The 13,919-nt window shown below is 41.7% G+C and overlaps 2 protein-coding genes across 4 annotated transcripts in view; both read left to right on the top strand.

Annotated features, from left to right (window-relative positions):
• LOC143855498 (uncharacterized) overlaps positions 1–13,919 on the top strand; it is a 63,595-nt gene that overhangs the window by 37,198 nt on the left and 12,478 nt on the right. For 2 of the 3 annotated variants that reach the window (XM_077365625.1, XM_077365627.1), the window contains 4 exons: positions 3,477–3,567; positions 3,668–4,515; positions 12,664–12,951; positions 13,023–13,079. In XM_077365625.1, coding sequence (XP_077221740.1) covers positions 3,477–3,567; positions 3,668–4,515; positions 12,664–12,951; positions 13,023–13,079 — 1,284 coding nt within the window. Of the gene's footprint in view, positions 1–3,476; positions 3,568–3,667; positions 4,516–12,663; positions 12,952–13,022; positions 13,080–13,203; positions 13,350–13,919 lie in introns of all 3 variants that reach the window. The other variant, XR_013237893.1, reaches the window with a different exon arrangement.
• On the top strand, positions 6,147–12,648 carry LOC143855510 (uncharacterized). The gene is made up of 2 exons (XM_077365653.1): positions 6,147–6,942; positions 7,499–12,648. Exons 1-2 carry the CDS (start codon positions 6,147–6,149, stop codon positions 9,001–9,003), a joined length of 2,301 nt encoding a protein of 766 aa, XP_077221768.1. The 3' UTR covers positions 9,004–12,648.

Raw genomic sequence — 13,919 nt, 5'->3', positions numbered from 1 at the left:
AACTTTCAACCCATGAATTCAAAAAGGAGGAAAATTGGGGTTTGAGAAGAAATTAAAAGAAAAGGAAGATGATGGATATTAAAAAAAGGAATATGATCTTACTTAGGATAGAGATAGATGCTAGGGCATCACACCATCAGTTGCCAAGAAATTACTACAAGGTTGGATCTAGGGCTCAATCCCACGATCAAGAGGGGAGAAAATCACTTCCATTTACACAAGATTTCAATTCGGTTTTACTCATTCCATCGTTCATTCCCAAAATAGTATACAAAGAGAAGAGTAGAGATAAATGTAACGACTTGGGTGACTCATTCCAAGAGAAGAGGAGACATGTGTGTAACTACTCAGGTGCTCTCCTTAAATGAGAGATAGACACATGGAACCCTCTAGTTAATACATGCTTACAAAGACTTAATTAAATATACAATAGACATAAGAAGATGAAAAAGACCACTTTTAAAACTCGTTTGAATGATCGTTAAAGATCCGACTGTTGGATCCCTTTGAAATTTTAGTATACGGTTCAATCAAATCATAAAAACTCAAATCTGGGTGTTTTGTCTCTATCTGCAGAATTTTCTTTTTATGATCTGGAAGCCATCATTGATCATAATTCAACCATTGGGTTGGGTTAAAATTTGTTTATGTTTGGTCGATAATGGTGTAAGAAAATCCTAAAATTTAATTGAGATCTGACTTCTTTTTTATGATCTGAAAGCTATCATAGATCACAATTCTACCATTGGGTTGGGTTAAAATTTGTTTATATTTGGTCAATAATGGTGTAAGAAAATCCTAAAATTTAATTGAGATCTGACTTCTACATCACCGTCTATAATCAATTGAATAAAAAAATGGCATTAAATCAACAGTCCACTGGATTGAAATCACATTCTTGACTACTTGTGTGAAGTTTCACGTTTCCATTTTCCTCCATGCTGTGTATATCAATATCGTACAGCTGAACTGGCAATTGTTCTGCATTGTTCTTGTTGGAAAGTTTCATTATTGTTGAGAGAGGTAGAGAAAAGAGAGAAAGTAAAGAGTGAGAGAAAAGATTGAGATAGGGTTCTCCAAATAATAAATAGTGAAGTACAAAGACAAGTATGCCCTTGGGCATTACAATAAAGACCTAAAGACCTGTTTACACTCCCCCTCAAGCTGGAATGTAGATATCTAACATTCCTAGTTTGTTACAATTATCAACTAACTTCGCTCTACTTAGAGGCTTCGTGAACATGTCTGCTAATTGATCTGTAGATCTGGTAAACACGGGAGATATGTAGCCTCGCTGAATCAAATCTCTAATGAAATGACAATCCACTTCAATATGTTTGGTCCTCTCATGGAAGACTGGATTCGTGGCAATGTAAATGGCGGATTTGTTGTCACAGTATAACTGAGCTGGAGAAGAAGAAGGAGGAAATCCAATCTCTGAAAGGAAGGAACGTAGCCACATGAGTTCCCCACTCGTATGAGACATAGCTCTATATTCTGGCTCGGCACTGGATTTAGATACGACATCTTGTTTCTTACTTCTCCATGAAACAAGATTACCTCCAATAAAGGTGCAATATCCTGTAGTAGACCGCCTATCAGCCGGAGATCCTGCCCAGTCTGCATCAGTGTATCATTCAATTCTTTGGTGCCCATGCCTCTGAAATAACAACCCTTTACCTGGCGAACTCTTCAGATATCTCAATATCTGAAGTACAGCACCCCAGTGTGAAGTGCGAGGTGAGCTCATATGCTGGCTAACAGCGCTAACTGCAAAGGTAATATCTGGACGTGTAACAGTAAGATAAATGAGCTTACCAACTAACCGTCTGTATCGCCCTGGATCTTCTAACAGGACTCCCTCCTCAGGGAGTAATTTCATATTTTGGTCCATAGGAGTTGAGGCAGGCTTGACTCCCAAACAACCTGTCTCATCAAGAAGATCCAGAACATACTTCCTCTGTGAGAGGTAGATACCCCTAGTTGAATAGGCAGCCTCAATGCCCAGGAAATACCGAAGACGACCCAAATCCTTAGCAGAGAACTCTGTCTGAAGGAAGGATTTGAGCCTCTGAATGCCACCTGTATCGCTACCAGTGATAATGATATCATCGACATATACTATCAACAGAACACAACCAGCCTGAGACTGAAAACTGAAGACGGAGTGATCAACTGCGCACTGCTTCATGCCAAAGAGAATAAATGTAGCACTGAACTTCCCAAACCAGGCTCTCGGAGATTGTTTGAGACCATAAATGGATTTCCTCAAACGGCAAACAAGAGAAGATCTCTCCCCCTGAGCAACATATCCAGGAGGTTGCTCCATATAGACCTCTTCCTCCAAATCACCATGAAGAAAGGCATTCTTTACATCCAACTGATGAAGATGCCAGCCATGATTCACGGCAAGGGATAGCAGGACACGGACAGAAGGAATTTTCGCAACTGGTGAAAAGTCTCGCCATAATCAATCCCAAATGTCTGCGTGTACCTTTTGGCAACAAGTCGAGCCTTAAGGCGCTCAACTGTGCCATTAGGAAGGTGCTTGACTGCATAAACCCAGCGACAACCAACGGGGCGAGCATCATATGGTAGAGGGACCAAATCTCATGTCTGATTGGCCTGAAGGGCCTGCATCTCAAGATCCATAGCCGCCGGCCAGCCTTGATAATCAAGTGCCTCCTGTAGAGTCTTAGGTAGAGAAATAGAGGACAAAGACGAAACAAAACTACGAAATACAGGGGTGAGAAAGTCATAAGACACAAAAGAGGAAATGGGATGAGCAGTACTGCGATACCATGTTAACTAACCAACTTCCCCACTAGCTTAAGCTGTTGGAGAAAGGCGTTATTTATCTTTTATACTTTAACACTCCCCCGCACGTGTGGCCCACTTGGCAAACACGTGGCACATGTGGTCCCACTTTGGGCCGACCATTGCATGTGGATTTTTGCTATCCGGGAGGTTTGAACTCGAGACTTTTGGCTCTGATACCATGTTGAGAGAGGTAGAGAAAAGAGAGAAAGTAAAGAGTGAGAAAAGATTGAGTTAGGGTTCTCCCCCTCACTCATGTAATATAAATAATAAAGAGTGAAGTACAAAGACAAGTATGCCCTTGGGCATTACAATAAAGACCTAAAGACCTGTTAACAATTATATGTCAGTCTTTTTATGTTGATATGCTTGAGTTCTCATGAAAATGGATAAGCATTTCTTATTCATTTTGTTTTTGGTTTTACTTATTGCTTGCTTGGAATCTCCTTATCACTTGCTAAAGGATTGCTCATTACAATTATGTTTTCGCCTCATGTTTTGTTCAAGTGAGGGTACTGCTTACCCTACGATTACTTTATGGTATTCTTTGTAATAGTTGTGCTAAATATATATTTCTGTCTTCACTTTTCATTTTGATTATATTCTGATTCTTTTGTCCTTTTTTTGAATGGTAAATTCTGATTCTTTTGTCTTTCTAGTTCCTTGATGGCATGCTACCCAGGATTGATGATGAGGGTAATCTTAATGCAACAAATTGCATCTCTGGTGACTGTACTGATTATCTCTTAGGTTTGCTTTTTTGAATTGGATGATATTATTGAGTATATTTCAGTATGATCTACAATTCTGTATAATTCTGCATCTCTAACAATTCAGCTTTTGCTTTCAGATTCCGGATTTGCAGAAAAGAATTCTCATTTGGATTATGATGAAGGACCCTGTTTAGGAAATTTAGGTTCAGAAAATCTCTCTCCTGGCTTGAGTGAAAGGGATGATGGTGCTACTGAGATATCAGATTTTGCAAGTGCTATTATTCCATTGCATCAATCTACCTCTGATCAAAGTACATTTTTACTGGACAATATGACAATTCGTGAGCTTCATGAGGCCTTCCGGAGCACATTTGGACGTGAGACGTCTGTTAAGGACAAACAATGGCTTAAGCGCCGTATCTTGTTTGGTTTGCAGAACCTTATTGAGTTAGAGAATGGTTGTAGCCTCTTGGAAACTGGACCCTCTTCTATTGAGAATGAAGATGATCTCATTTACACATCAGGTTATGGTTCCACTGGACGGATGTATCGCTCTTTCACAAGCATACCTGGTAAAACAACTCAACTAATAAGTAAATCTGTTGGAAAGGAAGCAGATTTATGCAGTGATATTCTGGGTACTGGATTTACAGAGGCTAGGAAAATTGGATATGGGCACTTGAACTCGGTGGATAGAGAAAGTTCCCTTGTAACACGAAAGAGGTTGCGCAAACCCACAAGGAGGTACATTGAAGAATTATCGGATGTGACATCCAGACAATGTGTTGAAAGATTAGAAACTCCGTTTATGAATTCCACAGGTAAGTTACGGGTCAAATCTCAGAACCAGCATCACTGGAAGGGGGTTGGGACTATGCCTCTGGTTTGTAGGCAGGATGCTCCTGGGGGATCTGCTATTCAAGTGCCATTTGGTCATAGGGTGGTGCGGAGGGGTCGACCCAGAAAAAACTGCACCTCCTTTACAGTATGTAAATGTTTTCACTCAGTGACATTGAAAATCTGATTCCTCTGCCCTCATTTATTACTTTTTTTAGTGGCAAATTGAATTCATTAAAAAGAGACTGAGATGGTCAAAGAAAAAACAGCGAAAAATAGGATACGATGCGAAATGAAAAAAGAACAAACAACGAATCAAGGGGTAGAAAATCATAAAGCTCCATCTATTCCTTCTCAATCCTTCTCTTATGAGTTTATCAGCCACCCCATTTGCAGAACGACACACGTTGAAATACAATACTTGATGTCCCCACCCAATCTTGAATTAGATCAAAATATCTAATAAATCTTCAAGGATAATGGTGAAGAGTTTTAAGCCATCGAATCACATTCAAGGTCTTTATGAAGCAATTTTAAACATTGGTGCACCGCTTGAACCTCAGCTTCATTGGAATCTGTAACACCAATGGGACCGGCAAAAGCCCAAATCACCTCCCATAAATCATTTCTTAGTGTTGGAATATGTAACTTGCCTAAGGGCATTTAGGACTTTGTACATTCCTTTATGTTTTAGTATAAAGATACAAGTCAGGGGGAGATTAGCCTAACTCATTCAATTCTCTCTCTAAACTCTCGGTTAACATGGTATCAGAGCCTTAGGGTTTTCTGATCCCTAGGGTTCTCTTTCAGCCTTCTCCGCCACCCTTACACAGCCAAACCTCCTTCCCTCTCGTCGCGAAACCCTAACCCCAACTTTGGGCAAACTTTCATCAAAGGCACAAAGGTACGCTGTCTTTTTCCTGTCGTGAAGGAGTCGTCTCCATCGACCCGACGGTATCAGCCCTCCCTCGCCACCATCTTCTCCTTCCCCGCCGGTTCTCCCGTTGCAGCCACCCGCATCGGAAAAGTTTTTCCAGGAACGAGGATTTGCCCCCCCACCCCACAAATTTCCAGGAAAATATCTTCCGCCCAGACTGGAAATTTTTCCAGGAACGAGGATTTGCACCCCCCACAAATTCACTTTCCCAGAAAATAGTTTCCCCTGCTGCAATCCGCCCCGCCCCTGAATTTTTTTTTTCCAGCCCCCAATTCTTAGGTTTGCAGGTAAGCCCCCCACCCCAAGTTTTTCCACCCACATCATTTTTCGTCCTCTTCCTCTCATCCCTCAATAAAGCCTAAAACTCTTTTCTCCCTCTTACTATGTGTTAGATCTTCATCTCCTATCCTACTTTGATTCTTGTTTGTCTTTGCGGCTCCTCTGTGTGCCCCATGTCTTCCCTTTTGTCAAGCTTCGTCGATGACCATCATTCTTGGAGCCACGTCTAGCTTTCTTGGCGTGTCCTAGTTTGCCCACCTTTTCAGTTATCTACTGTTATTCGTCTTGATTTGTGTTTCTTTCTTGCTTGTTGGTATGGAGGAGGTGCTTGGCAATCCTTCCACAGGAGTAGCTCCTACTGTTCGTCCGACACCCTATTTGGCGTCTTCTTCGTCATCATCTCTCTCTGTGGATGGATCATTCCCACATATTACTACTGTTAAGTTGGATGGGGCAAACTACTTTACTTGGAAAGCAGCCGTCGAGAAGTATCTTATTGCCCGTGGGAAAGCTCACATCATTCGTCGTGATCCTCCTCCTACGATGGATCCCACCTTTGATCGATGGGAACAGGAGGCTGCTCTTGTTTGTACCCTTCTGTGGCAGAGTATGGGCCATTGATGCTTCTGCCTACTGCGAAACGGATCTGGGATCAGGTTACTCTTCTTTACTCTGGCATGGCAAACATTAGTCGGATCTGCTCTACCTATTCTGAGTGGGTGCGTTTCCGCCGTGGTGATCTCCCCCTTGCCGCCCATTACAGCCACTTCGTTGGCCTATGTCAGCAACTTGATGTTTACATGCCGCTTACCACGGATCTCACAGAGGCTGCCCGTCAGAGGGATCAGATCCGTGTTGTGCAGTACCTTGAGAGTTTGGGTCCAGAGTACATGCATCTTCGTCAGCAGATTATCGGTTCTGGCGCTATTCCTTCCCTTACTGAGGTTTACTCCTGCGTCCAGCAGTGCTCTCCTGGTGATTCAGTGATATTTGTTCCTATTGATGGTTCTGCTCTAGCGACCTATAATGGCAGTGCTCGCCGGCCTCGTAGTGGAGCCTCCTCTGGTCGTGGTCGTACCGACCGTGGTGGTGGTCGTTCTAGTGGTGGCCGTGGCCGTTCTTTTTGCACTCACTGTCAGCGCGAGGGATATTATATTGACCATTGCTATACCCTGCATCCCGAGCTTCGTCAGGTATGCTCGGCTCACATGGGTGCTACTACTGCTTCAGATTCCGCTCCCTCTGCTTCTGTTTCTGCACCAGCGGATTCCGCCTGTACATTATCCCGTGCCGATTATGAGGAGTTCCAGCGTCTGAGGCTCAGTTCTCGTCCTCCTTCTGCAGGTTTCGCCCAGCCAGGTAGTTCACCCACTACCCTTCTATCTAGCTCAGGGTCATGGATCATTGACTCTGGCGCATCCAACCACCTGATTGGTAACTCTTCTCAGCTTCATTCTTTTCGCTCTTTCTCGTCTCCCTCTCAGTCTATCACCCTTGCTGATGGGTCCACTACACCTATCACTGGTGTTGGTCATATCTCCCCTCATCCGGCTCTTACCTTATCTTCTGGAGTGATGCCCTTCTCACGGCGTGTTTCTTAGCAAATCGCCTTTCTTCCTCCGTCTTAGAGGGTGCTTCTTCTTTCGAGATTTTATCTCCTGGTAAGGAACAATTTCCTCTGACACCTCGTGTATTTGGATGCATTTGTTTTGTTCTTCACCTTGCACCCGGCCATGACAAACTCGATACCCGGTGTGAGCGTTGTGTCTTTCTGGGGTATTCCCGTACGCAGAAAGGCTATCGTTGCTGTAGCCCTCGTCTGCGTCGCTGGTTTGTCTCAGTCGATGTTACGTTCCAACATGGCGCGCCATCTTTCACCCTTCTCTCGAGTCCGAGGTCTTGCTTCTCTTACCAGATCTATCTGCTTCTCTTCCGTCATCTCCTATTTTCGTGCAGCCAGCTTTTGCAGATTCTACTTCTTCTGCCACGTTGGAGAAGCCAGCTCCACCTAAAATTAAACACCAGTATCAACGGCGCAAAGTTACAGATAAGTCTCGTCTACCTCCTCTCGCACAATCATCTTCTGAGCCGATGATCCCTCTCTCCCGCTCTCATGTATCTTCTCTTCCGCCTTCCTCTGTTGTTTCTGATTCTCCTATTGCATCTCGTACGAGATTCCGTTCCATTGCACATCCTATTTCGAATTTTGTTTCTTATGATAAGCTCACCAGTACCTTCCAGAGCTTTGTTTATTCCTTGTCTTCTATGTCTTTATCACAGTCAGTGGCTGAGGCTCCTATGCACCTCGAAATGGGCGCTCTTCATAGTAATGATACATGGGATCTGGTTTCCCTACCCCCTGGTGCCTGTCCTGTTGGTTGTCGGTGGGTTTTCTCCATCAAATACCTCCCTGATAGTACTGTCGAGCGCTTAAAAGCACGGTTAGTCGCGAAAGGATACACTCAGACTTTTGGTGTTGACTACACAGAGACCTTCAGTCCAGTTGCGAAAATTCCCTCTGTACGTGCGCTCCTGTCTCTTGCTGTTAATCATGGCTGGCCCCTTCATCAACTGGATGTGAAGAATGCCTTCCTCCATGGCGATCTGACTGAGGAGGTGTATATGGAGCAACCACCAGGGTTTGTTGCTCAGGGGGAGACTTCCTCCTACGTGTGTCGCCTACGCAAGTCAATCTATGGCCTCAAACAATCTCTGCGTGCGTGGTTTGGGAGATTCAGTGAGGCAGTCATGCGCTTTGGCCTGAAACAATGCGCAATAGATCACTCAGTCTTCAGTTATCACTCTTCAGCTGGGTGTATTTTGTTGATAGTTTATGTGGATGACATAATCATCACATGGAGCAATTCACACGGTATACAGCGTTTGAAAACCTTTTTGCAAAAGGAATTCTCTACTAAGGATTTGGGTCAGCTCAGGTATTTCTTGGGGACAGAGGTTGCTCGTTCTTCTAGAGGCTTGTTCCTATCACAGGGAAAGTATGTCTTGGACTTGCTAAATGAAACAGGCAATCTTGGAGTTAAACCAGCTTCTGCACCCATGGATCCTAATGTGAAACTCGTTCCAGAAGGAGAGTTGTTGGAGGATCCTGGCAGGTATCGCAGGCTTGTCGGTAAACTTATATATCTCACGGTTACTCGGTCAGATATTTCATATGCTGTTGGAGTTTTCAGTCAGTATATGAGCTCTCCACGTACTTCTCACTGGGCTGCGGTGATACAGATTCTCAAGTATTTGAAAGGGGCTCCAGGGAAGGGATTGATGTTCAAAAGACATGGCCATATGAAAGTTGAAGGCTTCTCTGATACAGATTGGGCTGGATCCCCAACAGATAGACGGTCCACCACTGGGTATTGTACATTTGTAGGTGGCATTCTTGTTTCATGGAAGAGTAAGAAGTAGGATGTTATAGCTAAGTCCAGTGCACAGGCTGAATACAGGGCAATGGCACAGACAAACACGAAACTTATTTGGCGACGTTCACTTCTCTCTGAAATTGGCTTCATTTCATCTTCTCCTTCGCAGCTTTATTGTGACAATAAAGCTGCAATATACATTGCCAACAATCCAGTCTTCCATGAGCGCACCAAACATATTGAAGTGGATTGTCATTTTATCCGTTAAAGAATTCAGAAAAGAGAGATTTGTACTGTGTTTACTCGGTCAGGGGACCAATTAGCTGATATGTTTACAAAGTCCTTAAATAAGTCAAAATTGAATGATATATGTAACAAGCTAGGAATGTATGATATCTACATTCCAGCTTGAGGGGGAGTGTTGGAATATGTAACTTGCCTAAGGGCATTTAGAACTTTGTACATTCCTTTATGTTTTAGTATAAAGATATGAGTCAGGGGAGATTACCCTAACGCATTCAATTCTCTCTCTAAACTCTCAGTTAACAGTTAGAACTCCCCCACCCCAGCGGGCCAAGGGTTTTCCCAGCTAGATCCATCAAAATTGAGTTTCCAAAGGCCCAACAACGGGGGTTCCCACTCTTGTACATGTTTCGTTTGCATCTCCCCATTGCAACACATCTTCCTCCAACCATTCTAAAGGTCATACACAGATACAAATCCAAAGCTAGGGAGGGTTTTAACCCAAGAGACAACCAAAGCAATCACTTTCAAGTACAAGAAAAGTGACCCCTTGGAAAAGTTTTTAAAAATTCTAGTGTTCCGCTCTTTCCATAGTATCCAAATATTAGGATAAATTCCATAGAATCCCTCCTTTTTTCTTCCAAGGACCCAAAGACCAGCTGAGAAAGAGATCCATTGGATTAGCGGGAAATATACCAGGCAATGCCTAATCTAGATAAAATTTTGCTCCAAATTTCCCTCACAACTTTGCTATGGATGAAAATATGGTTAACAGATTCTCCGGCTTCCACACATAAAGCGCAATGATCTATTGTCAGAATCTTCAACTTCCTCAAAAAATCAATTGTATGAATCCGCTCTAGAAGGGCCGCCCACCCAATGGTCACCACCCTGGGAGGAGTCTGGATAGTCCAAACTCTATCTACTCTATAAGAGGAATCAAGACTAGAAGCAAGATGAGTGTAAAATGATTTTACCTAGAAGTCCCCAGATTAGTTCCTTATGCATGTACTCCTTCACAAACGCCTCTTTAGAAGTGGCTATAGCAAACAGATCTGGAAATTTTTTTTCGAGGGGAAGATGAGAGAACCATTTATCAAGCCAAAATCTGATTCGATCTCCTGAATGTACTCTAAACTTTATTCCTTCATCGGACAAATGCTAGAACCTCATAATATCTCTCCAAGCAGTTAAACCTTCATGACTGAATTTTTCAGCTGTTTCTCAATTACCCGGAGTCCAACCATATTTGCTTTTGATGACTGACTTGATGATTACCCCCGCCGACTCACCGCACACCCAAATAAAAAATTACACACCACTTCCCATTTCACTAGTGGGATTCCACTCTTCTCGTCAGCTTCTCTCCACAGAAATCTTCTCTGTATTTGCTCCATCCTACTCTTTGCAATGCTAACTTGAACTTTAAAAATCGACATTTTGTAAATTGGAATATGTAGAGGCAAACCCAGGTATGTCGAAGGCAAATAATCAATTTTGCACCCCATAATGCCAGCCATACCCTTAGTTATTACTTTTATTATTATTTTCACCATTTCGATGAACAATTAGGCTTGCTACTTTGGATAAATTCTGGTTTTTGATTATGTAAAATGATAATCCCTACACCAAGTTCTTAGTGTTTTGCTGCATTTAATTTTGGCCACACTTTTATTTTGTCATTACTAATGTCTAAAGGATTTTCTCATTGAAATTTATTCATTGTTTCTTGTGAACTTTGCAGTCTTCAGCCCTATGAGTTTGTCATACTACTTAGGCACAGAGAGTTGAACTTCATATTTTAGTAAGCTAACTGTCATGTGTACAATCCTGCTTTCCATGTGAACACTATTGAGCTCACTGCAGAGCCACTTCCTTGAATGTGATGCTTGTCTTTTCTTCATAGTACCTCAAATAGGAGGCATATCAACATTTAGCTGAACACACATCGTTGGTGTGAAGTGAAATACCCCCCACTCTCTAACTTGGTGACCTTCAAGTCTGGATACTTGGAGTCTTGGACCCATCCGTGCAATAGATAAGTAATGTCTACAAAATATTCAATGCGGGTTGAAGTTATGGAGAAAACAAAGATTTCAATACAAAAATAATGGAATACCTTTATTTTATTTAGACAGGCCCAAGGATCACCACATTTTCATAGGGACACCGTTCATATTTTACTTGCCATCTCTTTTTGATAAGTTTTTTACTGTCCAAGGTTACCATGACTGCAGAAAGCAAAATTCCCTTCTAACACTTTCTACTAGCTTTGGCTTTTGGAGCCTCCCACGGTGCAGCTTCTTGTTCTCTGAAGCCCCGTTTGGATTGCAAGAAAAACATTTTTGACGGATAAGCTTTTCTTGGGAATTTTTTTTGTTTCCATGATTTAGAGGGAAATCATATGATTATGGTTAATTTAGAGGGATATTATCATAAATTGAAGCCCTCCCTAAATGAAATTTGAATAAGGCTGGTTCCAAGTTATCTTTTTCTTGTGTATAAAAAGTAAGAAATTTTTGAAATATTTTTCCTTTCCAAACTCTTTCAAAAACTTCCTGCAGTCCAAACAGGACCTTAATGTGTACTTATTTTCTTATAAGATGTTTAAAATTTTACGTGCTGCACATTGACTCATTCCCTTAGGTTCACTGTTTTAAAACTCCCGGAGTTGATCATCGTCTTGCTCTAGAAATTCCCCTTTAGCTTGCCTTAGTTCTCGACTTTTTGTCTACCAATTCAATTAGAACAACTTCCTCTCTCCCAATTTAATGAAAAATTCACAGCGTCAATTTTTTATTCGCCTGAGTCGACCCACCAATTCAATCAGAACTCACTTTGACTCGCCCGATATAATGAAGAATTCCGCGTGTCTATCAGCGACTCAGCCGAGTCAATTGCCTTCTACCTTTGCAGAGTTCTCGTGCAAGTTCTAGTTTTGAAACACTGGTGAGGATATGTTTGAGTGTCAGAAGGGTCCAGATTGGCTTAAATGGCAAAACATGAAATTTCCTCATAATATTGTGAGCCAGCTTTGGCTTCTAGAAGTTACGGAAGCTTACTTTATTTACTGCATGGCATGCAGCTCCGTTGTTTCCTCATTGTGCTTCTTGATTCTAAAAACATGCTTGCAATTATACTCACTTCCAAGCTACCCATTCCTCCTGAGGTGAGGCTGTTGTGTTGTTGGCCTCAGGTTATTTAACCAGAGGACACCAGGTCTTGTTGTCAAATGAAATATGATGTGAAAGGTTGCTTAAAAATGTTTCTTTATTTTGCAGTTAGTATTATTTGGAAATAAAACACTGTTTCTTTATTTAAGTTACAAGAGTTGTTCATGTGGGATTGTTTCTTGCAGAAATTGATTTATTTTAAGCGTCAAAAGTGGTCATTTGTATCATATTTTATGCCTATACTTTGGAATAGTTGCTAGAAAATGTTTAATCATCAAATTTCTATGCAGGGACACGCTTCTAAGGATAACAAGGAACACAGGCTACTCTCAGTTGCACCTAAAAAAAATTGTGGTTTAGGATCTCCTCAGTCTGAGTCACAAGATGACATGTCAGATGACAATGTTGCAACAATTAGGTCCGAAAAAGGCATTCGAAGGAAGCATCATCGCCTGTGGAACCTTTCTGAGGTGATGAAACTAATAGAAGGCGTTTCTCGTTACGGTGTCGGAAGATGGACTGACATAAAGAGGCTTTTATTCTCGTCTTCTGTTCACCGCACTTCTGTAGATCTCAAGGTTAGTATCTGACACTTTATTTAATGTGCTTGAGTCGATCGAGCTTGAAGGTTTCGTTGGGCAATTTGTAGGATAAATGGCGGAATCTGCTGAGGGCTAGCTGTGTGCAGTTGCCAGGCAAGAAGGAGGTATGATTTGTAATTGTTTTTTCTTTGTTTTATTATCATTATTATTATGTTAAAATCATTATGGTTCTTTTCATCTGGGTTTAGAATCTTATGCAGAATTTGGGCTGATTTTCTTTTGTTTTAGCTCCATATTGGAATATTTCTCAATTAGCTCAAGCTGGAATTTTATGTATGGATCAATCATGCAAGGTTTATCAACACTCGAGAATTTTCACCAACTTGCCGTAATGAACATCCACCTACTTTCACGCAACACTTTTTTTTTTGGAAGTGAGTAACCATCCATTAAAAATAATGAATTTTGATATTCTTAACTTGTTAATATGATGATCAGAGTTAAGATAGTGTGTGGATTGAAGCCAACTTTGATTGTAACACATACTGAATAAAATATATCAGAATCGATCCAACGCCTTGTCTTCATTTAGTGACAAAATTCATGGTGATCATCAAAACTAAATGAAGTTAAATAAAAAATATTAAGAACCTAAGAAACTATACTAAAAATGTCTAAATACAATCTGAAAAAAAAAAAAAAACAAATAATGGAACTAGGGCCCAACTAACCACCTGTAAGATTCTTGCAGTCTCATAGGTGAAATAGGTGCAAGATGGGTTCTTGCTAGGAGAATAATGATGAAGCAAACAAGGATAAATAGGGCTTGAAACAACAACGGTCAAATCTCACTGGTAAGACGCGTGTCGCCCTTGGATCTCGATCTTAGGAGGCTCAAGATGTATGGTGGAGAAGCCTGGAAGTTCAATCCACCTAAGATAGCCACAATCACTCCAATAGGTCAAGGCCTAGGGGAGATATGATGGGAATATGTTCGTGCGCAG

The sequence above is a fragment of the Tasmannia lanceolata genome, unplaced genomic scaffold (assembly GCF_043159265.1).
Source record: "Tasmannia lanceolata isolate RefF3 unplaced genomic scaffold, GAP_Taslan_0.1 ptg000021l, whole genome shotgun sequence".
In the NCBI taxonomy this organism is placed as follows: domain Eukaryota; kingdom Viridiplantae; phylum Streptophyta; class Magnoliopsida; order Canellales; family Winteraceae; genus Tasmannia; species Tasmannia lanceolata.
Note: the sequence above shows the minus strand (reverse complement) of the source record. Positions and strands in the feature narration are given on the sequence as shown.

Coding starts and splice junctions, on each gene's coding strand:
- LOC143855510 (XM_077365653.1), top strand. CDS start 6,147: ATGGGAACAGGAGGCTGCTCTTGTTTGTACCCTTCTGTGGCAGAGTAT. Junction 6,943..7,498: donor TGCAGGTTTCGCCCAGCCAG/GTAGTTCACCCA, acceptor TTCTCTTACCAG/ATCTATCTGCTTCTCTTCCG.